This window comes from Melanerpes formicivorus, unplaced genomic scaffold (genome assembly GCF_026170545.1).
Source record: "Melanerpes formicivorus ecotype bairdi unplaced genomic scaffold, bMelFor1.0.p_v2 SCAF_27, whole genome shotgun sequence".
Classification (NCBI taxonomy): domain Eukaryota; kingdom Metazoa; phylum Chordata; class Aves; order Piciformes; family Picidae; genus Melanerpes; species Melanerpes formicivorus.
This window is the reverse complement of record NW_027142379.1, coordinates 8,374,891-8,388,565: the sequence shown is the minus strand read 5'-3', so window position 1 is coordinate 8,388,565 and position 13,675 is coordinate 8,374,891. Positions and strand designations below refer to the sequence as shown.

Genomic DNA, 13,675 nt, shown 5'->3' with positions numbered 1-13,675 from the left:
CCTCACACTAGATCAGCCTGGCCAGAGCCTCATCCAGCCTGCTCTTAAACACCTCCAGGGATGGGGCCTCAACCATAAGGTTCCTTAATTCATAAGGAACCCAATTCCTTGTGCTGGCAAGAGTTGGTTCTCTTAGGAAGTATTTGTACAGCAGATGGAGTCAGCAAAGTTTCCATGGAAGTCTCTCAACAAATGAATACTTGATTAACCCTAATGGAAGAAAATACAAACCAGTTGTCCTCAAGTGCTTGTGTTTTGAAGTGTTCAAAAGTTAAGTGTATTGGATTGCAATACAAGGTTTTGTGTGTACTACTTAGAAGGGCCTGGGGTTTTATTTGGGGGTTTTGAAAGTGCAAGTTCCCTCATTATTTAGGGGCCTCAATTTAAGGAGGACATTGAGACTCTTGAACGTGTCCAGAGAAGGGCAATGAGGCTGGGGAGAGGCCTTGAGCACAGCCCTGTGAGGAGAGGCTGAGGGAGCCGGGGTTGTTTAGCCTGGAGAAGAGGAGGCTCAGGGGAGACCTTATTGCTGTCCTGAAGGGAGGTTGTGGCCAGGAGGGAGTTGGTCTCTTCTCCCAGGCAAGCAGCACCAGAACAAGAGGACACAGTCTCAAGCTGCACCAGGGGAGGTTTAGGCTCGAGATGAGGAAAAAGTTCTTCCCAGAGAGAGTTGTTAGCCATTGGAATGTACTACCCAGGGAGGTGGTGGAGTCACCATCCCTGTAGGTATTGAAGAGGGGATTGGACGTGGCACTTGGTGCTATGGTTTAGTAGTCATGAGGTCTGTGGTGACAGGTTGGACTTGATGCTATGACAAGGTAAGAAGCTCCTGTGACTTTTCAGCAGTTGTTACCAGTGTGGTATCCTGCTAATCTTGTCTGAGCCTCCTGAAAAGCCTTTGGAATCGTTACAGCATTTGGGTGTGTTTGGGAAGGGGGTTTGTTTTGGGTTGTTTGGTTTGTTGGGGTTTTTGTTGTTTGGTGTGTTTACTTCAGGCATTGGTCACCCCACAAGAGGTGTTAATCTCCCCTCTGTAGTGTTTTGAATTTAGAGTTCCCATTAAGTCTTGTGCCCCATGAACATCTTTGCTTGTAGCTCACTTCAGTAGCTATTTCTTATGGGTAAAATGGTTGTGAGGCCATTACTCAGGGGTGCTGTTTGCAGTGATACTGACTGTAAGGCCTGTTGCCCCTTAATACCAATGTCATGACTTTGATTACCTGCCACCTGGAGATAGAAGACAAACTTCTTCACAATAGCTGATAAGGGTCTAGTCAAATACTAGTACTTGGGGGATAAATATCAGAGCTTTGGGGATTAGAGGCTCTGGATCTAGGAAGCCAGGTAAAAGTAGGATCCCCTTCCATTGACACTTGTAACACTGAGATTTCACCTGCAGTTCTGTGCATAGGCCTTTTGTATCTGAACAGGGAAAATACTTGGGTCTTGCTGTCATGGCTGCTTGAAAGTGCTTTGAAGTGAACAATGCAGTAATAACCCAGTCCCAGGATGTCTTGCTATTAAAACTCACTCATCTTTGGAACTTCCTGAGTATCAGATCTCACAGCCTCTGCTCCCGCCGCCTACATCAAGCTTAGTGGAAAAGGTCAAGCTGAGGATGCCAGATCCCAGACTGAGAATTTCCTATGTTCAGGGAAGGCCAAGCAGGACTGAAGCCTTTTGATTTCATTACAACTGAAGCTACTTCTCAGTTAGCTTCCACTTTCAGGAAGGTATGCTGAAGTAGTAATTCTGGTTTCTGTCTAACATAGAGCTCATTAACTGTGTAGGAAAAGGTAAAATCTCCTCTCTTCTCATTTAGCTTAAAAGTTTTCCCACATGGAGAGGCGCAGGTTTTAGCTTTGACAACACTGGATGCAGTCTACCAACCATTCTCCTTTAGCCACAACAGAAGAGTAAACCTACATCTAGGATTCTTGGGTGAAAATAATAGCAAGTGAGTGACAAACTGGAATGTTGCTGAAAATGGATTGACCCAGGTTCAATCTCAATACTTGGTAATTGCACCTAGTCTTTTAAGACACTTGAGCTGTGAAGAAACAACAAAGGTGAAGGCAAACCCAGCCTTTGCTTGCAGAGAGTCATGAGAAATCACAGTATCACCAAGATTGGAAGAGACCTCAAAGATCATTGAGTCCAACCTGTCACCACAGACCTCATGACTGTTAGGGTTTACAAATGTTAAACCAAACTGAGACAAATCCAAAGTTTTTATTTAGTGTAAAGTCATAAATACAACATCTTTAAAATGCTCATAAGTTAAATGAAGGCCACAGTAGTGGGATGTAAAATGGATGCAGATGAAATGACTACTATATACACACCGATGGGGAAAGTATCACTATCCAGTCTTACAATACAAAACCATGGGTTGGAGATTACTTGATCCTGGGAAACTGCTGAAGTCTTAACAAGCGCATGCTGTGTTACCACTTGCTCTCCTACAGTGCAGATGGAGATGTGCAGTGACATGGCTTTAAAGCTAGGATGGCTGCAATGCAATCTTTAGAAGTCAAGTGCTTGGTGTGATTTGTTCTTCTAATGCTCAAAACCTGGGCTAACCGTGTGATCTACTCTACCTACTAGCAATTCTTGGGTGAGTTTAGAGTTCCAGACAGGCAGTCATGGAAGAGCATAGTCCACACAGGGTGAAATAATTCTGTATGTGTACAGGACCCCATTTGTGCCATGGTGGGTCCAACCTTAACTCAGACTTGTGAACAGCCCTTGATCAAAGTATTAGCGATCCCGCGGCCATCTGACCTTGCTGCCGCTGCAGGGAGCACTGTGCAGTCTCTCCAATGGGGAGACATGGCAAACTTCTCCTTTGGGAGGGAGGAACCTCACAATGTCAGCTCACACTTGAGACACAGCGGTGCTTAGCTGCCAAGAAACTTAGGGTTTGGGAGGAATTTATTGAACTATTGTCATCCACCCTTTCAGTTCCTGCAGCTTCATTTTCTAGAAGTCATCACAGCAAGGTTGAGAGAGATGCTTGAACTAGTGCTTACTATTTGTTGAAGTACAACAGCTTCATTACTGAGGAGAGAGAGACCTCACTTATAAGTAACATTGGTAAAGAAGTCTGCACTGCTGCTCTAGGGCCAGATCAAACAGATGCAACCAGGTACTGTTTGCTTTCCAGCTTCTGCTTCCCTCTAATACTGATTATGCTAGACCTGCTGCCCCTGTGGGAAGCGCTCAGATCCATAATCTGGGCTGAGCTCCTTTGCAAGACCTGCTAACCATCAGCCAAGCCAGTGAAGAACAGTGCACCTGCACACCAGGCAGCACAGGTTTGAAAGGCAAAACCCACCACTGCTCCACTGCAGCTGCCTTAGATGGTTTTGTGCAGTGCCTCGAGGTGCTTCACAAGCTCAGGCCCTGGGGCAGGAGAACAGCTGCTCTAAGGCCTGAAGCAAAGACAAGTTTGGCACTTCAGGAGGAAAAGAAAAGGTGGCAAGGAAAGGCTTGTTCTCAGTTCCTCACTGCAGATTGTGCACAATGAGCATGAGGAACATTTACTGACCTGTTTCTGTAAAGCTTATGACTCAGGTTTTTATTTAACTCTTCATCACCCAACTCAAAAACTTGAGGAAGCTCATGCATCATGATGCTGTGCCTGATCATTCCTTGAGGAGACAGGAAAGTGAAGATGGTTTGAAGCATACATCTTTGTGAAGTACAAACACCCTGATACTGCATCAGTTTGGCATTTCCCTGATGTAAGCTGCTTTTCATTGTGCCTTTTCCCTTACCCTCCCCCTTCCCCAAAAAATCTTTAGTGTTTTTCTGTACACGAGCCCTGCAAATAATGTCATACTGTTATTACTTGACAGAAAGGAAGTGATTTACAAGACTTTTGTTTCAAATAGCTTTTCAGAGCTATGGCCAGTGCTATACAGTAATTAACTGTGAGGTGGGAAAAGGTGATGCTATTAGACTCAGAATATCATTTCTACCAAATGAGGTTTCAACACAGTAGTTGAAGTGTTATTAATCAAGACCACTGCTCTTAGGAGCTCAGAGAGTGCCAGCTCTGTTCAACCTGCCAAACTGAACCCGGGTTTTTAACAAGATATGCTCATTTTTAGAAAGAAGTATTGAAGTTTAGGAAGCCTCTACACTACATTTGCACATTGCTTCATCTTAACAATACATCAACTTGCGTCTCCTGTTCGCGACAGCGTTCTTAATTCTGTTTATCACCGAGGTTTATAATCCAGGTATCCGGGAAAGCCACAAACTGAAAGGATTTTAGCTCATGTAGCCCTATGCCAATTAAAACAAACAAACAAACAAACAAACAGACCAAAAAAAAAAAGACAGCAGCAATACAATGGCATCATCTGTCAGTCACCCCTTACTTCCTTTTGCTTTTTGTGTCAGTTGTTTGGAAAACGCTAGACGCTGACATCAGATTTTCTATATACTGTCCAAGAACTTGGTTTTCTGATTTCAGTTTCAAATTCTCTTCCTTAACAGCATCTACTCGTGCTGAGAGATCTGTGAAGGTGATATAAATTACAAGAGAGATTGTATTAGACAGGGTTACATACCATAATGAGCCTGTTCTGTGTGCCTACATCCTACTTTAGTTGTGGGAAACCCTGCCATAAAGTGGTCTCTTACCACGTGCTACTCACGAGTTTAATCTACAGCCCATTTTTCCTGTACTAGTTTGTACAGCAGCTTGGCAGACTTGCAAGAGGTTTACTGCTAGTCTCTTATCTTTATCCTTTGCTTGAAGTTTTGGATTAAGCTCTTGCAAACTAAGCTATCTGGAGACAAAAATTCAGTGATGAGCTGACTTGAAGATGCAAGTGCGTGAATGGGAACCCTATCGCTCCCTCTGCTCCATGTGTGTTGGGAGTGCTCAGCAAACACCTTGCATAAAGAAGGGAAAAACAAGTAGTTGTGAGACCTTGCTTATATACCTCCAGGTGCTTAAGTGATGGACTTCTGGACACTCAGACATTTGGTGTCACTTCTGGGGCAGGCCAGTGTGGTGCTGCTCTTCTTTTGCTTATTACTGTGTGCTTGTGAAAAGTCTGTCGTGTCAAACTGCTAACCTTCAAGTGTGTGCTGCAGTTCCAAAACTTGATTAATAAGCCGTGTTTTCTCTTCTAATTCCACCTGATTCTCAGCCTCAACCGCTGCAATAAATCATGAGAGTTTTAATGCAACCTCTGTTAACAGCTGGAAATGGCATTAAGTAGTTCACAACAACAACAACAGCGAAGAACATAAAGCACTTATACCATCCATGTCGGCATTCATCATCGTGGACTGGGCTCTTTCCACTTTGGAAGGAAGTATTCTTCTTGAATGATGTTCTGCTTAAACAACAACAAAAAAAGAGAGAGAAGACTGAGGCAGCTGTTAGTGGAACTGCCTCCCAAGGTGGGTTTTAGATGCTTCACTTTTGCAGTTGGCACTGAAAAGCCAGCACTTGAGCCCAGGGCAGAAGGACGTTTCAAAACGTGATTTAATTCTCTTTCCTCGAGCCTCGTGGGGTAGGTAAACACGACTGGCAGACACAGCCGCTCCAGGCTGTCCTCTACGGCACGACATGGCTCTGCGTTTCAGCGATGCGGTTCCCAGCCCCGATCTTTCTGGAACGGGCTGTCACAGAGACGCACGAGCAGAAGGGCCCTGGCATTGTCCGCACCGCTCCGCCGCGATCGCGGCCCAGCCCGTCACGGACATCCGGCCTGCAGGCATCTGCCTGCTTCTTTTGGGTGCCCAGCACCTCACAGCGCGTCCCCCGCCGGCCACCTCTGCGTCCCTGCCCCTGGCTGTCGAACGGCGGCACGGGAACGGTTAAGGGCAGCGCCAGCGCGCCGGTCCCGCTGCCGGGGGAGCAGCAGCACTGCAGCGGGCTGCCGAGCAGGACCCTCCGGGAGCTCTGCGGCCCTGCCCGCGCGAGCTTTCCCCCTGCCAGCCGGGCTGCGCCCCGCGGCCGGGGGCATTCCCCACACACACACACCCCACCCCTGGCCGCGCCGGCCCGCCTCCTCACCTGCCGCCGCCTCCCTGCGGGCTGCGCCCCGCGCCCCGGCCCCGGCCCGGCCGCCGCTCTGCGCCTCGCCACTGCGCCTGCGCCGCGCTCCCGCAGCCGCCCTGCGCGCGCGCCGGGCCAGCCCGCCCCCCGCCGCGGCCAGGGCGGGCTCAAGGAGCGGGCGCGCGACGGCCGCCTGGAGGTGTCGAGCGGCTTGAGCGCTTGGAGATGTGCTCCGGGCTTGGGTTAGCAGTTAGCGAAGCCCTTCCTTTCTTACTAATAGCGTTCAAGTTGTTTAAAAGTGCTCGGTTAAAGCGAAGGAGTGCCCTCTGGATACGTGCCCTCTGCACTGGATGAAAAACTGGCTGCTGGCTGAGCCCAAAGAGTGGTGGTGAATGGAGTTACACCTAGCTGGTGCCCGGTCGCCAGTGGTGGCCCTCAGGGTTCAGTAGCGGGGCTTGTCCGCTGTGTTACCTCTGTTAGTGATCTGGATGATAGGATTGAGTGCACCCTCACTAAGTTTGCAGATGACACCAGACTGCAGCCATCTGCTCTAGGGATGCGCGGCAGGACCTCCACAGGCTGGACCAATGGGCCCAGGCTAACTGAATGAAGCTCAACAAGGCCACGTGCCAGGCCCTGCTCCGGGCTCATAACCACCCCAGGGTAAGTGACAGACTTGGGGATGTGTGGTTGGAAAGCTGCGACTTGAAGAGCGACCTGCAGGTAGTGATTGATGAATATGAGTCAGCAGTGTGTGCAGGTGGCTAAGAAAGCCAATGGCAGCCTGGCTTGTGTTAGAAATGCTGTGGCCAGCAGGGGCAGGGACCTGCCCATCTCCCTGCACTCAGCGCTGGGGAGGCCACAGCACAGGTACTGTGTTCAGTTCTGGACCCCTCACTATAGGAACAACATTGAGGGGCTGGAGCCTGTCCAGAGAAGGGCACCGAGGCTGCTGAAGAGCCTGGAGCACATGGCCTATGAGGAGGGGCTGAGGGCGCTGGGGTTGTTCAGTCTGGAGAAGAGGAGGCTGAGGGCAGACCTAATCGCTCTCTACAACTACCTGGAGGGAGGCTGGAGTGAGGAGGGTCCCACTTCTTGAGGACAGGTAACAGGACTAGAGGAAATGGTTTCAAGCTGTGCCAGGTGAGATTCAGGCTGGATATTAGGAAATGTTTCTTCACTGAAAATCTTTGTGGGTGCCATGGACAGTGGCATTGAGTGCACCCTCAGCAAGTTGGCTGATGACACCAAGCTGTGTGGTGCAGCAGACAGGCTGGAGGGAAGGGAGGCCATCCAGAGGGACCTGGACAGGCTGGAGAGGTGGGCACAAGCCAACCTCATGAGGTTCAACAAGACCAAGTGCAGGGTCCTGCATCTCGGTCGAGGCAATCCCAGGCATAAATGCAGGCTGGGCAGGGACTGGCTGGAAAGTAGCCCTGAGGAGAGAGACTTGGGGGTGCTGGTGGACAAGAAGCTCAACATGAGCTCTCAGTGTGCACTTGCAGCCCGCAAAGCCAATCAGATCCTGGGCTGCATCAGGAGAAGTGTGGCCAGCAGGGCAAGGGAGGTGATTCTCCCCCTCTACTCAGCTCTGGTGAGACCCCACCTGGAGTACTGTGTCCAGTTCTGGAGCCCCTATTCCAAGAGGGATCTGAAGGTGCTGGAACGTGTCCAGAGAAGGGTCACAAGGATGATCAGAGGGCTGGAGCACCTCTCCTATGAGGACAGACTGAAGGAGTTGGGGCTGTTCAGTCTGCAGAAGAGAAGGCTCCGAGGTGACCTCATTGTGGCCTTCCAGTATCTGAAGGGGGCCTACAAGAAGGCTGGGGTAGGACTTCTCAGGATGTCAGGTAGTGATAGGACTAGAGGGAATGGAATGAAGCTGGAGGTGGGGAGACTCAGGCTGGAGGTGAGGAGGAAGTTCTTCACCGTGAGAGTGGTGAGACCCTGGAATGGGTTGTCCAGGGAGGTGGTTGGGGCCCTGTCCCTGGAGGTGTTTAAGCCCAGGCTGGATGAGGCTCTGGCCAGCCTGCTCTAGTGTGGGGTGTCCCTGCCCATGGCAGGGGGGTTGGAACTAGATGATCCTTGTGGTCCCTTCCAACCCTGACTGATACTATGATACTATGAAAAGGCTCTCAAACACTGGAGTGGTCTGCCCAGGGCAGTGGTGGAGTCACCATCCCCTGGGGCTGTTTAAGCAGCGTGTGACCCTGGTGCTTAGGGACATGGTTTAGTGTTGATACTTAAGTGCTGTGTTGAGGGTTGGACTGGATGATCTTTGGGGTCTCTTCCAACCACAGATCTCTCTGTGATTCTGTAATACTGTTACCTGTATTAAATTCATAGAAATAACAAGTTTCACTTGACAAATGTAGTTACCCATAGTTACTTGTACCCTGAGTGCAAATCAAGCTTGCCTAAACCTAGCTGATATTGCTGGCAAAAGGAATTAGTTGATCATTTCACTGAAAGACCGTTTTTTTTTCCCCCTTCTCAAAATAGAATCAATCTCCCTAGGATGTAAAGCATGGGATTTAGTTTACCTGAGTGCATGTATGTCTACAATTACAAACTCCAGGAGAGAGTTTGTTGCTCTGGAGTCAGTTTCTCAGCCACTGCTGCTGGTGTTCTCAGATGTTTCCTTTCTAAAGCCGCGGTGCACACCCTGTTTTTTTTCCCCCGGCAGGCAGTGCACACCAACAAGCCTTTCACTTCCTTTTGGCAGTGTTACAGACGCCTGCGTAAGCTGACTGATGACAGAGTCTTCACTGTTCACCACTAGAATAGAAATGTATTCTCCCTTTCATAGCAGCAGAAGCTGGTGTCCGTGTTTCTGAGAGGAGTTTCTGTTTGAACTCTACTGCTTTCACCTGTAACTAATTATTGCCACAAAGAAAAAAGACACAGAGAGGACTACAAACAGCTGAATTGCAGGAGGGTTGGAACTAGAGGATCTTTAAGGTCCCCTTCCAACCCAAACCATTCTGTGAATCTGTAAGTTCTTTTTCCTTGCAGTAGCAACCTGCAAGACCCCTGGCATCAAATCTTCATTTTGTTTCTCAGTGGGAGTGACAGACTCTGGAAAGTGTTAAGGGATGCTGCTTTACACCAGAATTCTTTGTGATCATTGCTACTCTTTCCCAGTACCCTCAAAAGTCTTTTGTAGCCTTGTGCACATCCTTCTGCAAGTTTACAATCACAAGCTGCTGGCAAAGGCAGCATTTGAGTAGTTTGCACTTTCCCCAGCAAACCAAATCACACAAAGAGCAGGTGGTTTGGCTTACACTGGTCTAACTATTGGCTGTGACCCTATTTATCATGCATGCTTTGGTAGCACCGTGGGTTCTGAGTGAGACTGGTGCCTCATCAGATGGTGTAACCTGTGAGCACACTATTGGGAAAAGAAAACACAGTCTCTTTAGCCTACAAGAAGAAAGCCTTAGAAAGTCCCCTCTGAACCCCTGGAGAGGCCTGACTTCTAATGTAACTGTCTTGTGCAAGACCGAGTGTGAGTGCAAATGTTCTCAGTTCTACTCTGACTCCACAAAAAGGCAATTTAACACAGACTGAGCCGCTCATCTCTTTGCAGCTTTAGGCTGTGAAGATCAACCTGTTGGCCTGTTAACAGTTCAGTCCTCCTTGTAATCATCACTTGCAGGTGTGCCCCGGGATTTTGTGGAAGGATATTTAGCAAGGTTCTATAAAGCTTTACTGGTAACTGTAGGAGATGAAAAAGTGATTTTTCCTTTCTGTGAGGTAGGCCTAAACGTTTTGGAGGTTGTTTCTGCCTGTTAAAATAGGAGGTTTTACATGAGAAACGGGGGTCCTTATTGTTGGCTTTCTGGAAAGCCTATTTGAAGAATGAGTAAAGAGGATTTCTAGGCTCTTTGCAGTGAAGAGAGCCTTGATTTGCATAAGAGAGCACTGATCAGAGGAAGAACACAGGAATTTTTGCCGCTGTTGGGCATCGTCCTGTGCTTTGCTTTTATTTTGGGGCAGTTGCCTCTGTGTTTTTGTTTGAGTGGACAATTTTGTGAGGGATCTTTACCAAGTGGTATGGGTTTCTAAGCAAAAAGAGATTTCTTTCACTGAAGGTGGCAATATTCTCACAAATGCTCTTGGTGCTTTCCTTGATTTTTACCAACTTTTGATATTGCTATTAAAATACTTAGTGAGAAGCTTCTTTCTTGCTGCTATTTTGTGTTCACCTCGATTCACATGGCAGTGATTTATTTGTAATACCTATGTATTTAACCAATGAAGAAATGCCTGTTTTGAAAGAGCCTTTAAATATTCATGCATTGCCCTCAGTTAATCAGGCTCAGTAACCCCTGTTGCTTTGCCACAATGGCTTTTTCACTCCACGAAGGAAACTTGGAGATGAAGACTGCGTTCTGATGATGCTTCAGACTGCAGATAAGTAGCACATTGTTCTGTTTGTCTGTTTAGTATCTTTTCCACCACATCTTAAGAACTAAAGGGGAAGTCTTGTGCAATTGCAAACATACTGGAGGTCATTAGAACCAGTGCATCTCTGTGGTCCTGCTTAAAATGTCATTGTGGAACACTTGCTCCTAAACCCCCAGGCCATCCTCAGGCAGAGTCCACTTATAATCTTCATTCAATCTCCTTATTCCTTGCTGTTGTTCATCCTGGGTAATCTTTTCTCTCTCACCATGTAAAACTTTCTTTTATCCTCCCTAACCTTACAGTTACAGCTGTAAGGGCCTTTTCTGTGCTCCAGTTACTGTAGTTAGTCTTCACTTGAACTGGGGGAGATGAGACTGTTTCCTCCAAAACACATGGTAGCCTCTTCCTATTATAGGTTAGGAATTTTTTCTTATACCTTTCTTTATAGCCTCCAGCTCCTGCCTTCTGGCAGAAGAAAGGGACCAGGGTTATCATGTTCATTAGGGATCTTGCAGTGTTCTCCCTCTAAGCCCTCAAGCTAAAAGTTTGCCTGAGAATGTCACTTATTTTCAGTTGCTTTTAATTTCTCTCTCTGCTTTTCAGTGACTGTCCCCACCTCCTGACTCGTAAAGGAAATCTCCCTCTCGCTTAGGTAGTGGGTCTTGCATAACAAAGCCTTGTTAATGGTCATCTTTCTGTTGTGAACTTGAGTTTTCTCTGGCCTTGGGTGTATTACTGTGGTCAAAGGTCTAGCAGATTTGAAGTGCATAGTTCCTGAGGTGCAGCAGAATTTTATTTGCACTGTTCCTGAGCAGCTACTTTTATAGCAGTGACATCTGTCAGGCATTGATGAGTAGCAAGCCCTGCCTGCTTGGATTGACTTGGGCATCCAGTGTTGGTGCTTGAATGAGAGGTTTTACCTTTGTGCCTCTTCTTTCTGATGCCTGTGAACATTTCCCAAGCTGCAGAGTTGCTGAGGTTAGAGTAGCAGAGGAGGCTAGTGGGTATTTGCTAAAGAAAGTGACTTGCTATCCTCTGAAAGCCTAAGCAAGCCATATGTGAGATAGGGCAGATGCAAATCCACCCAGTATTGTGGAGTCATCCCTAAGTCAGCCACTTCTGGGTGCTTTGCAGACTAGGCAGTCTTGCTACACTCTGCTACCCTTCATCTGTTCTTCCCATGTTACTAGCTGTGCAGCAGTTCATAGACTCACAGAATCAACAAGGTTGGAAAAGACATCAAAGATCATCAAGTCCAACCTGAGGTTCATGAAGTAGTGTCACAGGATACCTTTTCTTACCTATTCTACACCTTGCTACAGGGAATGACACTTACTGTCACGGAAACCTTCCATTACTGCATAACCTGGACCAAGCTCTGTCAGTTTATCTGCTTGTGCAGTTTGCTGGACCACAGGCTGGTGTCTTTAGGCTGTATAAACAAAGCTCATTCTAACAGCCAGTTCTGCACCACTACACTCATAGGAAACAGCTAGAAAACTATGTTCTAAAAATAAGACCAACTCCATGTTCTTTTTTTTAGATAGAAGGTAAAGGTAGCATGTGCCAAAGCATTCTTAACCCTGAGAAGAAAAGGGGGAGGGGAGGAGGAAATACTTGTATTGTTCACCAGCAATCTGGATTACTTATTAATGTAGATTAGCACAGCCCTGTGGCAGCCATGCTGACAGGATCAAGTTGATACTCTGGCCACACCTTTCTAAATCATTTATGATCAATTTATATTAACTCTCTTCGTTTAGCCAGTATGTAGAACTGTCCTACTTCCTATTCCAAATAATTTCTATTCCATAAACTGAAGGTGGAGGGGGTGGGGTGGGCTTGGGGGTGTGTGGAAGGGACAGGCAGGCTTTGCTTTTGTAGTTCCTTTTAAAACAATTAACTGCTGAACAGAAAATATTTACATTGATCAGCTTATTTCCATTACCAATTCATTTACATAGAATCATAGAATCAGCCAGGGTTGGAAGGGACCACAAGGATCATCCAGTTCCAGCCCTCCTGCCATGGGCAGGGACACCCCACACTAGAGCAGGCTGGCCAGAGCCTCATCCAGCCTGGGCTTAAACACCTCCAGGGATGGGGCCTCGACCACCTCCCTGGACAACCCATTCCAGGGCTTCACCACTCTCATGGGGAAGAACTTCCTCCTCACCTCCAGCCTGAATCTCCCGACCTCCAGCTTCATTCCATTCCCCCTAGTCCTATCACTACCTGAGATCCTGAGAAGTCCCTCCCCAGCCTTCCTGTAGACCCCCTTCAGATACTGGAAGGCCACAATAAAGTCTCCTCAGAGCCTTTCTTTCTCCAGACTGACATCATTTCTTGTGAGCCCTCCACTAGGGTGTGTTAAATAATTATGGTTCCGCATGGAGGAGGAAGGGCCAGCATTAGCTCTGTTTTCTTGGATAGCAGCAACTACAGAGTTAACATTGCTCTAGCTGTTTCTGTCTGAAGGCTGTCCCTGCTCAGATGACAAATGTATGTTACCATATGCTATTATGTGAAAACTGTGGTATATAGTTTCCATACCCCCAAGATCTCGACTCTGAACTAATCACAAGGCTTATTCAACAACACAACTAGAAAAGTTTACTGGAGAGGATTTGCTAAGAAAGCTTTGTACCTGGTGACTAGGATCTGCAGTTGTATGCTCACCCAGAGCTGTTATTCAGCCCAGAATCTGTATGGTATCAGTAGGTTACTGTAGTTTCTTACCTGGGTCATCTGCCAAAGAAATGTTGGTGAAAGTTCCATCCTCCTCATCCAAAGGTAACTCCATTTTGCTTCGTTTTCCCCCAGAGTTTCAGAGCTGTGCATTAAGCCTGGCAGCTGTCAGCCATTTCTCAGTGTGTGCCTGCCTCCTCTGGTTGAATCTTTCATGAGCCCAGCACGCAGGTGTCACCCTGTCCTGTCGGCAGCTCCACAGGCTGTGCTCTGCCTGGGATCTCTGAACCTTGAGCTCCTTTCCGGAAATTGTTCTGCTAGAAGGTGTCTGAGTTCTAACTGCTTTGTCAGATGGGTGCTGAGCAAACACTCTGCAGGCTGCTTCTGGGCAAGAACTCTGCGTTCTGCCCCAGCTGCCTGCTTGAACTTGCTGGTCTTGATTTTCTCTACAGCCATTGTATGGGGGGGAGGTTAGTTGTGGGGGGGAATGGCATTTGATACAGGACAGAGAGAAAGTAACTTTAAGGGATCAAAAAATGCTACTTAGAGTCC

At 47.6% G+C, this 13,675-nt stretch overlaps 1 protein-coding gene across 2 annotated transcripts; it reads right to left on the bottom strand.

The window, feature by feature from the left end:
• Positions 1-2,213: 2,213 nt before the first annotated feature.
• On the bottom strand, positions 2,214-13,403 carry SCOC (short coiled-coil protein). Of its 2 annotated transcripts, none has more exons than XM_068154027.1 (4): positions 13,175-13,403; positions 5,283-5,357; positions 5,094-5,177; positions 2,214-4,527 (listed from the first exon to the last, which is right to left on the bottom strand). In XM_068154027.1, exons 1-4 carry the CDS (start codon positions 13,236-13,238, stop codon positions 4,385-4,387), a joined length of 366 nt encoding a protein of 121 aa, XP_068010128.1. In that variant the 5' UTR covers positions 13,239-13,403; the 3' UTR covers positions 2,214-4,384. The 2 variants fall into 2 exon arrangements, with proteins under 2 accessions (XP_068010128.1, XP_068010129.1); XM_068154028.1 differs by lacking the exon at positions 13,175-13,403 and adding an exon at positions 6,044-6,115.
• Positions 13,404-13,675: the final 272 nt, after the last annotated feature.